General features: G+C 38.2%; 1 protein-coding gene across 1 annotated transcript in view; it reads right to left on the minus strand.

Moving 5' to 3' along the window:
- Positions 1-12305, minus strand: part of pik3c3 (phosphatidylinositol 3-kinase, catalytic subunit type 3) — a 123782-nt gene that overhangs the window by 70673 nt on the left and 40804 nt on the right. Inside the window, exons 8-10 of the mRNA XM_072571945.1 lie at positions 6239-6343; positions 1557-1649; positions 881-1066 (exon numbers count right to left, since the gene is read on the minus strand). Of these exons, the coding sequence (XP_072428046.1) occupies positions 881-1066; positions 1557-1649; positions 6239-6343 (384 nt within the window). The remainder of the gene's footprint in view (positions 1-880; positions 1067-1556; positions 1650-6238; positions 6344-12305) is intronic.

Below are 12305 nucleotides of genomic sequence, written 5' to 3' on the forward strand. Positions count from 1 at the left end.
AAAAAAGTCAAGAAATATCCAGTACCACTGAACGTTTTACTTATGACATCTTTAGCCTCTTCATTGGAAGCCTCAATCAACATCACAAATGTTTTTTAAGCGGCCATTTTATTCACTAAAGTTGCACACAATTACATTGGGCACTGACCCTACCAGATACATAACAGAGTAGGCTTCCTGTAAACTGGAAACCCTTGCCCTTGTATAATTTCTGCACATACTAGGTTATATCACCCTTGCTCACCAAAGGTATGGATGAGCAGCTTATCCAACACTGAAACAAAAAACAACTTTTCCAAGAACTCTATCAGGCTCCATAACTTGATTCTTTATCATTGTCAATATATTAACTGATGTGGAGGTGCCAGTGTTGGACTAATGTGGACAAAGTTAAAAATCACACATCACCAGGTTATAGTCCAACAGGTTTATTTGGAAGTACGAGCATTCACAGCGCTTCTTCTTCATCATGCAACTAGTGGGGCAGGATCATAAGACACTGAATTTGCTAGTTACTAGATGATGGAGCAGCGCTCTGAAAGCTAGTACTTCCAAATAAACCTGTTGGACCATAACCTGGTGTTGCATGATTTTTTAAACTAAATATGTAACCAATTATCAAAAGATAGTCTAAGCGACTGGGAATGATTTTTTTAAAAATCCCCTTGCTCTCAAATTTTGAAAAAGTTTGATAAATTTGTTACAAAGGTGTTAGAAATTAGAACTTGAAATGCAGGCTTCTTGATAACATTCTTCAGTATCTTCAACACTAACCCAATGCTTCATATCAGCACTAAGTGCATTAATAAGCTACTCAAACAAATTAATTCACAAAAGATCCCACAAAAGTTTAATCTACTTTAACATATAATATTCTTACCTCATCATCCGCTTGTTGTAACCTAGCAACAGCATACCGCCTTACAGTTGGATTAGTAAACTGGGAGGAAAGCAACTCTAGACCATCTTCCACATCCATTGGTTTCCACTTTCCTAATAACTCCAAGGCTTGTTTAGCTTCTTGGGCCAAATCCCAGTTTACACACTTTAAAAATTTAGTTAAAGCCTACAGAAGAAAACAACAACATATTGTAAAGCAATTTTACAAATCAAGTTTTGCATTTCCATAGCTGTCTTGGGTATTTGCTTTGCAAACTACTACTTCAAGTTTCATGAGAAATGGTAACTATGAATGGCCTTGGATACTTGAATACTAACATTATTGCATAAGGCTAGACAGTCAGAAAGATACTGCCAAAATGGATGCAAGTGTTGTTGAATCATTCAAGATGGAGTATTCGGAGACATTATAATATTGTAATTATACTAATGATACATTAAATGTGCTCAATTTCAACCCTTTAGCATGAAAATTATTTTTTACAGTAAACTCTTCCCTATTACTGAAAACATGCATAAATGGATATTTTAGTCGAAACTAGTCTACAATTATTGGTGTCAATCACTGCATGTACATCAAATTATTCAATCTGAATCAAAACAATCATGAAGTCTTTGCCATTAAGATTAACACTATATTTAAAAAAAAAACTTACCTTTTCTTGGTTGGTGAGATAATATCTAAATTTCCAAACTAGATCTTGCTCTTCAGAGGACAGTTGTTTAGTGGGAGGATAATTTAAAATAATCTAGGAAAAAAAGTGACTTCTTATAAACACTGTACAGTATATTGTAGATTATACTTAATACACTATGAAAAGTTAATTGCATAAAAGATGTGCAAGTTATGAAACTTCTTACTGTATTTCTTAAGACAAGAATGATAATTTTGCAGCAAGGGTTATTCAAGTAAAGGAACAGACAACATTTCTACTTCAGACATTGTGATTTGTTTTCCCCTTTCCCACATTGCCAAGATTTTTGTAAAGTCTGAATCACATCAGCACAAACACAATTCTCTGTATGCATCTGTTAAAAACAAACATGCAAACTTCTCCATGCAGAGCTTCAATTCCATATTTGATTAATAACACCCTTTACAACAATACAGCATTGAGATATGCAGTGATCCAACATGGAAAAACTGTGTTATGTTCAAGTACAAATTAATTATTTTCTTCCTCACAACAGCAGAGATGCTTGAAGAAACCCAGTTATCGATGACAAGGATAAAAAGCACAAGCATCCCTCCTAAATGTAGATGCTTGTGCCCCTAGGTTCCAATAGAAGGAGCATCTGAACTGACCTGCAGCTGAGGCAATTCTACCATCAGCAACTGAACTACTTTAACTTTATCTAACAGAAGTGCATAAGAAGTGATAGATTAACAAGATCATCATCACTCTGCTGCCAATAATGCCATTATTTTCAATCTGTTGTTGGAGTAGCCCAAAATGTGCTATTTATTTCATCTCAATAACTAGTGAATTGTTGTACTTCTCCCATTGATATATTTTTTTGAACAAATACAATTGAGTAACTAAATTTCAATCTATTGTAATCAAGATTCTAGCAAGTAGAATAATTCTGAACATTCCATTCAGTTACAGGTCTACATTTATACTAGGAGAAAGTGAGGACTGCAGATGCTGGAGATCAGAGCCGAAAATGTGTCGCTGGAAAAGCGGAGCAGGTCCGACAGCATCCAAGGAGCAGGAGAATTGACGTTTCGGGCATGAGCCTTTCTTCAGGAATTCCAGCGACACATTTTTGGCTACATTTATACTACTACTTTAGAGCTGTTGCAAATTGATTTCTATTAAGCTTGTAATATAAATCCAGCAAAAATAAAGACTCCCCATAGGAGACAGCCTGAAACAGCATGAGCTGACATTGGATGAAGCATAATTCTAATTCAGTGTCAAAACTACTGCATATTACAAAGTGTTCAGAAGCTCATTTGGAGCAATGACAGGTAAGCCATTCACACTACATTCTCAAAACCCATTTACACTCAAAGCACACGGACTGAAGAATTCTAAAACTCCTAAACTCTGGACTAGAATAAACACTATAGTTAGCACAGACTAATAATTTAAAAAAAGAACCTGCATGAAGGAATCAAATTGCTAAAAGAAAGTCTTGTTCACTAATGCTCTATAAAAAATAAAATTTACTGTCTTGCATAGTCTGATTCATGTATGACACAATCACATTTTCAAAAGGCAACAGGGGTGGGCAATAAATTCCAGCTTTCCCAGTGTTTAATAAAATCCAATAAGTTAATTAAAGAAATAAATTTGGAAATATACATAAAAATAGGTGACAAGAAATTATTTAGGATTGTATAATATGCTTCACGTTCTCAGACAGCCCAAAGTAACCAGAGTCAATGAAGTCCTGTTGCAGATAAAATGCATGTAGCAATGTCCACAAACATATAACAAAATAGCTGACCAGTTAATTTGTGGATTGGATTGGAGGGATAGATGTTGACCAAGATATCAAAAGCTCCTTGCTCTTCTTCTGATGTGATACAGAATTTGAATGCAAATCTCTTCAAGCGACAGTTGTTCTAACAAAGCAGTATCCACTTTGTTTTGCATGTTAAACATTAGCTTAGCTTGTGTATTCAAGCACTGATATGAACCTTTAACCCTGAGCATTAAAGTCAACTCAAGCTGGTCCCTGTTAAAAGCAATTTTACTCAATCTCAGAACCAAGATGGCAAAAACAGCTAGAATAAATTTGAGCATTCTTTTGCTACATTAACATTATGAAATACACCAAGATGTTTCACAAATGCATTTAATGCCTGGAAAGGACTTGGCCTGAATTAGGACAGGGGCCACAGAGCTTTGAACAATCTCAAGTTTACAGTGTGTAGAATATGGGAAGGCAACCAGGAGAACATTGGAGAGTCAAGCCGAGAAATGACAAAGAAATGCATGAGAGTTTCTGAAACAGATGAACTGAGGGAATCTTTTAGTCAGAAGAATTTGTAGATGTTGTTGTCTTTTTTTGCCTTAGTCTTGGTTTTAGTCTGTCCTTGAAAGCTCAACCTGAGGTCTAATATCTCAGCATGATTACAAACAGTCTGGTTCAGTTTTACACAGTTGTCTGGGAATGCGATTTGTGGCAATGATCAATCTTTCCAATATTTAGATTGAGGAAATTTGTGCTCATGTAGTATTGAATATCATTAAGGATTACTTAGAGACAAAGAAGAAATCAAGAGAGGTGGTGGTGACGATATGATAGAATTGAATGTTGTCAGTGCGCAAATGGAAACTGATTTTCAAATTTCAGATGATGTAATCAAGGGACAAAATGTAGATGAGAAATAGGAGAGGATGAGCTAACTATGAATGAGCGCAAAGAAAAGTCCTCTGTGTACAGCAATATGTGTCACTTTAACTTCGTGACAATCTCCCACTTCCATTAACGTCCTTGGAATCAGGTTTCTTATCGATTTAAGTATCAGAAACATTTCCAATACCTTCCATTTTTGATCTTAAACCTTTCTCGTGAATGAATTTCCACTTCTGTTACCATGACCTGGGCAGCATCTGCCTAGGACAGATTCCATTTGATCTAAAAACCAAAGAATTGCAGATTCTGGAGATCAGAAATGTTAACTCTGCTTTCTCTCCACAGGTACTGAGAGACCTGCTGAGCTTTTGCAGCAATTTCTGATTTTGTTCCATTTGATCTACTTCGCCCACCTCACTCCCAAGAACCAAATCTCAGCAGTGCCTGCTATTTGTTTCTGTACACATACTGCTGTAAGAAATTCTTCTAAACACAATTCAGGACTACTTGCCCCTCACTGTCGCTTACATTGGCACTCTCTCATTCAATGTATAGGTAAGTAAAATGTCCCTCATCATGCTCATCCCTCTCTCTCAAATGTATTTGCAGATTTGTTTCTCTATACCTCTCCAACTAGTTGCTGTCTATATATTAGACTCAGCAATTTAATTGCACCCTTATTCCATAGCTGCAGTCAAAATGATGCTATCCTTGAAACCTCTGAAATATCTGCTTTTTTTCAATACTGTGATATTCACTAAATAGAAATACATCTGAGAATGTGAAGCATATTATATAATCCTAGATAATTTCTTGTCACCTTCCTTTTTTCTCTTTTCTATATCTTTTCTTGTAATTCGGAATATTTGAACATCAAATCCTGTTGTTCATTAAACCAGAGCTCCATTATAACCACATCATAATTCTACAATTTGATCTGTGCCTACAACTCCCCAATCTTATTAACAATACTCCATGCATTCATTTTCATGCAGTGCAACACTGATTTCAAACTCATTACTTTCTCCCTTATTCTGACTCAAGCTTTTAAATTTTGTTTTCTTTATTTTAATGCTATCTGCCTCACGCAGCATTTCGTGCACTCTGATATTACTTTCTAATATTCTTTCCTGGTTTGCACATCCCTACTGAATTAGTTTAACCTCTTCCTGATAATTCTAGCTCAACATCCTGCAAGGAATTCAGTTCTGGCTTGGTTCAGATGCAATCTGTCCAATTTGCACGGATGCTAATTCCTCCAGAGCCAGTACCAGTGTCCCAGTAAGGCTTCTCGACTGCACTATCTTTCCAATCATGCATTCACCTGGTTTTTCTTCCCATTTCTGTACTCACTTGCACATGGCACTGGGAACAATCCAGAAATTGCTACTTTAGAGGTTTGGTTTATTATTTTTCTTCCCCTAAATTAGATCCCTAAGTTATAATTGCAGGACTACATCCCCTGTCCAAACCATGTCAGCAGTATGACTACAACCTCGGATGGTTCGCCCTGCCCAGAAGAATATCTTGCAGCCATCCTGTGACATCCCTGACCTTAGCAGAGGTGACCACAGACACACCTAACTGAAGGATCCTTCATCTGCCCTGGTCATTTTCTTCTCTTCTGTACATTTGGGCTACCTGTGCTGCCACAGCCCCAGCTCTTACTGTACTCTTTCAAGGATCAATTGCCCTCACCAATATCCAGAATGGAAAACTGGTTTAGCAAGCACCTCAGTATATGTCTGTTTTTCTTTTGGATTTCCCGGGAGTTACCCATTCCCTATTTGTCTGCTTCTCAGATACATTTATTGCTGTTTGAGCTCCAAATCCTAGACTTAATTATAACTCAAACGTATGCAGTCGGAAGCAATTTTAAAGGTAATTTGTTACGGAACTAAAATGGATTTATGAATGGAATTAAAGATCTAGTAAATATAATTTAAGTTACAAGACTATTCAAAAGTCAAATGTTCAATATTTTTTGATGCATTTTTCAGAAAATGTTTTGAGAATTTCTACTTACATTAAGCTGGTCACGGGTAGCAGCATTTGGCTTCAGGTCATGATCCGAAGGTCCACTTCTCAAGCTTCGAGCAAGTTTATGATGCTTGCTTTCTACTAAATTCTCCTATAATTTAAAATAAAAGTTACTCAGGTTCCTGATTTATACAAACCAATTGGATTTCCTTAAATTAATGTATTTAAAGTTATCATTTTATATGAGCTATATGTTAGTCAAATAGAGATACATTAACACAGGATAATGAAAAATCTGTCATCTGCAAGTACTCCTCTGCCAGCAAGACCAACTGCAAACTTGATACCAGACAAGACTAGTAACATTTTCTAAGAAATCTGAAACCCTACCTAAAAGAATGAAGCCACCAGATTCCAAGGATTAAAACAATAAAATGATCACAATCAAACAAAGCAAATGCTGACTTTTACCTTAGCTAACCTCCTAATCTCCAAAACCCAAATTCAAATAAGGTTAAACATCAATTAACAGTTAAATTGCAGTTAATTATAAACCATATTTACGCATTAAATGGCTGATAAAACTATGACAGAACTTACAAATTGGTTCAGCAGTCTATTCAGCACACAAGTCATCAAACTCAAATCACCCTGCTTTTCGTCAAGAAGAAATAGAGGAACTGAAATTCTAAATTGTAGTCTAATCCCAAGGCAACAGAGGTAAAGAACCATAATTCCATGGGTATAGCATTCACCAGAAATGGCACATATTTGCAGGACCTCAACTCTGTCTATATGGTGAATAGCCACAAAGCAGGATTTTCAAGTGACAGAAATAGCAGCAGCTGTGTATTTGTTTATTTTCAATTTCTAGAACTTATCCTCATCAGTTTCCCTGCACCACATCACTGGGATTCATCAATTCTACTGGGATCGGAGAGCCCTGTGACATTTTATATCGTTCAACTAGATTGAACATGCCAGAGATCTTGGTTTTAAGCCTCATTCACCGCAAAGGTAAGTTTGTTTTCTCAGCTTCCCTTAACAAGGATTCAAGCTTTGAGAGTAAAGGGGAACTGTGGACATGCTGTACTCTATTTCCAATAAGGCATGTTATAATATCAGTTAAAAAAGATAAAACACAAAATAAGAGATTGTGGTGTGGGTGGTAAGTTATTAACATGAATGGAAGATGGCTTAACTAACAGCAATCATATGAGCAAAGGTTGGAAATGTTGGGCCTGCAAACATTGAATACTAGAAGAATGAGAGGTGACCTCATTGAAATATATTCCATCCTAAACAGATGAGATAGTTTTGCTACTGGTAAGATGTATTTCCCGATTGAGGTGTGAACTAGGGATATTAAGGGTCCCAATTAAACCAGTGATGAAAATTACTTTCTCTGTGGTTGTTAGCATATGAAACACTCTTCTCCAGAAAGCAGTGAAGATAGGGTCATTGAACAACGTTAAGGCTGTTAATTATATTTTTGATTGCTAAACGAGTCAGAGGCTAACGTGATAGGAAAGTAAAATAAAGACCACAATCAGATCATCCATAATCATATCAAATGGTAGCATAGGTTCAAGGGATGAATGACCCAATGCTGTTTCTAATTTGCATGTTCCAGATTCCATCACAATGCATAACAAAGTTCACTTCAATACAATCAGCAACATGGAAAATCCCTAACAAACAATAAATACTGCAGAAATTCAGCAGATCTAGCAGCATTTGTGGAGAGAGAAACAAAGTTCATGTTTCAAGTCTAGTATGACTATGACTCTACGCCTTTTCTCCTCACATCTTGTGCATTTGTTTAAGAAGTTGAGCATCCATAGCATTTTGCTTTTAATATAGAATATCACCAAATAGAGGGAAATATTCCTAGACTGCAAGTTGATTTCAGAAAGTCCATATCTAGTTGTTAATTATGTTGGTAGCAGCTCAAGCGATAACTCATTAAATTTTGTTCTTACAACATCAATTTAGAGTCACAGAATCATAGAGATGTACAGCACAGAACCAGACCCTTCGGTCCAACTCATTCATGCCAACCAGATATCGCAACCTAATCTAATCCCACTTGCAAGATCCCGACCCATGTCCCTCCAAACCGTTCCTATTCATATACCCATCCAGATGCCTTTTAAATATTGCAATTGTACCAGCCTCCACCACTTCCTCTAGCAGCTCATTCAACACACGTACCACCCTCTGCATGAAACAGTTGCCCCTTAGGTCACTTTCATATCTTTCCCCTCTCATCCTAAACCTCTGCCCTCTAGTTCTGGACTCCCCCACCGCAGAGAAAAGACTTTGTCTATTTATCCTATCCATACCCCTCATGATTTTATGAACCCCGCACCCTCCAACACTACAGGGAAAACAGCCCCAGTCTATTCAACCTCTCCCTATAGCTCAAATCCTCCAACCCTGGCAACATCTTTGTAAATCTTTCCTGAACCCTTTCAAGTTTCACAACATTCTCCTGATAGGAAGGAGACCAGAATTGCATGCAGCTTTCCAAAAATGGCCTGACCAACGTCCTGTAGGTATAGCCACAACATGATCTCCCAACTCCAATACTCAATGCTCTGACCAATAAAGGAAAGCATACCAAACGCCTTCTTCACAATCCTATCTACCTGCAACTCCACTTTCAAGGAGCTACAAACCTGCACTCCAAGGTCTCTTTGTTCAGCAACACTCCCTAGGACTTTACCATTAAGTGTACAAGTCCTGCTAAGAGTTGCTTTCCCAAAATGCAACACCTCACATTTACCTAAATTAAATTCCATCTGCCATTCCTCAGCCTATAGGCCCATTTGATCAAGAACCCATTGTAATCTGAGGTAACCACCTTCACCATCCATGACACCTCCAATTTTGGAATTGTCTGCAAAATTACTAACAATACCTACAATGTTCACATCAAAATCATTTATATAAGTGACGAAAAGTAGTGGACCTAGCACCGATCCTTGTGGCATTCCACTGGTCACAGGCATCCAGTCTGAAAAACAACTCTCCGCCACCACCCTCTGTTTTCTACCTTTGAGCAAGTTCTGTATCCAAATGGCTAGTTCTCCCTGTATTCCATGAAATCTAACCTGGCTAACCAGTCTTCCATGGGGAACCTTGTTGAATGCCTTACTGAAATCCAAATAGATCATGTCCACAGCTTTGCCATTATCAATCTTCTTCATTACTTCTTCAAAAAATTCAAAGAAGTTTGTGAGACATGATTTCCCACGCACAAAGCCATATTGACTATACCTAATCAGTCCTTGTCTTTCCAACTAAGTGGAAATCCTGTCCCTTGGGATTCCTTCCAACAACTTGCCCACCATTGTAAACAGCGTTCCAGTCACAAAGACACCGGTTGACCATTTCCCTTTGCTGCCTACCACCCGAAAAGGAAGAGTTTGGAGGGATATGGGCCAGGTGCTGGCAGGTGGGACTAGATTGGGATATCTGGTCGGCATGGATGAGTTGGACCAAAGGGTCTGTTTCCTTGCTGTAGATCTCTAAGACTACCGAAGACAGGCTCACCGTTCCCTGGCTTGTCCTTATCAACTTTCTTAAATAGTGACACCATGTGAGCCAACCTCCAGTCTTCCGACACCTCACCTGTGACTATCGATGACACAAATATCTCAGCAAGAGGCCCAGCAATCACTTCCCGAACTTCCCACAGATTCTAGAGTACACCTGATCAGGTCCTGGGGATTTATCCACCTTTATACGTTTCAAGATATCCAGCACTTCCTCCTCTATAATATGGACATTTTTCAAGATGTCACCATCTATTTCCCTACATTCTATGTCTTTCATGTTATTCTCCACAGCAAACATGGATGCAAAATGCTCATTTAGTACCTCCCCCATCTCGTGCAGCTCCACACAAAGGCAGCCTTGCTGATATTTGAATGGCCCTATTCTCTCCCTAGTTACGCTTTTGTCCTTAATGTATTTGTAAAAAGCCTTGGATTCTCCTTAATCCTATTTGCTAAAGCTATCACATGTCCCCTTTTTACCCTCCTGATTTCCCTCTTAAGTATACTCTTATTGTCTTTAAAGTATTCTAAGGAATCACTCCATGTATCTTGTCTATACTTGACATATGCTTCCTTCTTTTTCTTAACCAAACCCTCAATTTCTTTAGTCATCCAGCATTCCCTACACCTGCCAGCCTTTCCTTTCACCCGAACAGGAGGATACGGTCTCTGGACTCTCATTATCTCATTTCTGAAGGCTTCCCGTTTTCCAGCCATCCCTTTACCTGCCCCCAATCAGCTTTTGAAAGCTCTTGCCTAGTACCATCAAAATTAGCCTTCTTCCAGTTTAGAGCTTCAATTTTAGATCTGGTCTATCCCTTTTCCATCACTAGTTTAAAATTAATAGAATTATGGTCACTGGTCCCAAAAAGTGCTCCCCCATTGACGCTTGCTTTGTGTCCTAAGAGTAGGTCAAGTTTTGCACCTTGTCTAATAGGTACATCCACATACTAAATCAGAAATTTTTCTTGTACACACTTAACAAATTCCACTCTATCTAAACACTTAACATTATGGCGGTCCCAGTCTATGTCTGGAAAGTTAAAATCCCCTATCAACCACCCTATTATTCTTACAGATAACTGAAATCTCCTTACAAATGTGCTTCTCAATTTCCCTCTGACTATTAGGGGGTCTATAATACAATCCCAATAAGGTGATCATCCCTTTCTGATTTCTCAGGTCTACCCAACAACCTCCTGAATATCCTCCTGAAGGACAGCTGTAACGCTATCCCTTATCAAAAACACCACTCCCCCTCCTCTCTTGCCTCCCTTTCTATCCTTCCTGTAGAATTTGCATTCTGGAACATTTGTAAGGAGACTTCAGTTATCTGTAAGAATAATAGGGTGGTTGATAGGGGATTTTAACTTTCCAGACATAGACTGGGACCGCCATAATGTTAAGTGTTTAGATAGAGTGGAATTTGTTAAGTGTGTACAAGAAAAATTTCTGATTTAGTATGTGGATGTACCTATTAGAGAAGGTGCCTTCCTTGTTAGGCCTCTTGTATTGAAATAAATGCAGTTTAATTTATCCGTCCTACCTTGTTATTTGTTTTGTTCCTGCATGCCCTGACTGTTTGACTCACTTCTTTTTTCAGCTGTACCAGTCTCAGACTGATCTCTTTTCTCACTATCACCCTGGGTCCCACAAACCCCACCTTACTAGTTTAAATCCTCCCGAGCAGTTCTCGCAAATCTCAGGTCACTTCTACCCCAGAAGAGATTCCGATGATCCAAAAACATGAATCATTCTCCCATACACCAGCTCCTCAGCCATGCATTCATCTGCTCTATCCTCCTTGTTATTTGTTGTATTCCAGTACAAATTTCAGTCAACCAACTCCACAAGCTGTATCCACACAGTGCTCAACATAAAATTCCAAAGATGCTGCATGGGAGCAATTATCTCAGTATAAGTGACACTGAATTACCTCACCTGATATCTTCCTAATTCGTTCAAAGTTTAATCACAGATTAGATTTTAAGGAGAGAGAATGGAAGAGCAGGAAATAGAAAAGATTAGGAAGACATTTCAAAGCTTAAGACAAAAACAGCTGAGGGATGGCTGCTTATAGAAGAATGAAAGAAAGCTAGATTGCCAGAGATAGGAAAACATTTGAAAACAGGGATTATATTTTCCAAAGATACAAAGCCAGTTACAAACCAGGAACCAATGTAAGGAAGTCAACTGAGGAGTATTGATTAAATGATTAAATGATACTTGATGTGAGTAAGGCTAGTTGAATGGAGTTCCGAAGGAGTTCAACTTTACAGTTGGAAGCAGGAATAGTTCAGTCTAAGAGTACCAAAATCATAGATGAGATTTGCAGCAGCAGTTGAGCTAAAGCAGGGCAGAGAGGCTGATGTCATAGAGGCAAATAAAGATGGTCTTGGCAGAGATGATTTGGGGGTCAGATGTTTAGCTCAGGGTCAAATATGATGCTATGGCAATAATTATTCTGGTTCAGCCAAAGCTGGTGTTCAGGGAGTGCATGGTTTGCAATGGAGACGCAAAGACTGTGGCTTCAGGTTTCCAAACATTTGA

Source organism: Chiloscyllium punctatum, chromosome 1 (genome assembly GCF_047496795.1).
Source record: "Chiloscyllium punctatum isolate Juve2018m chromosome 1, sChiPun1.3, whole genome shotgun sequence".
Lineage (NCBI taxonomy): Eukaryota > Metazoa > Chordata > Chondrichthyes > Orectolobiformes > Hemiscylliidae > Chiloscyllium > Chiloscyllium punctatum.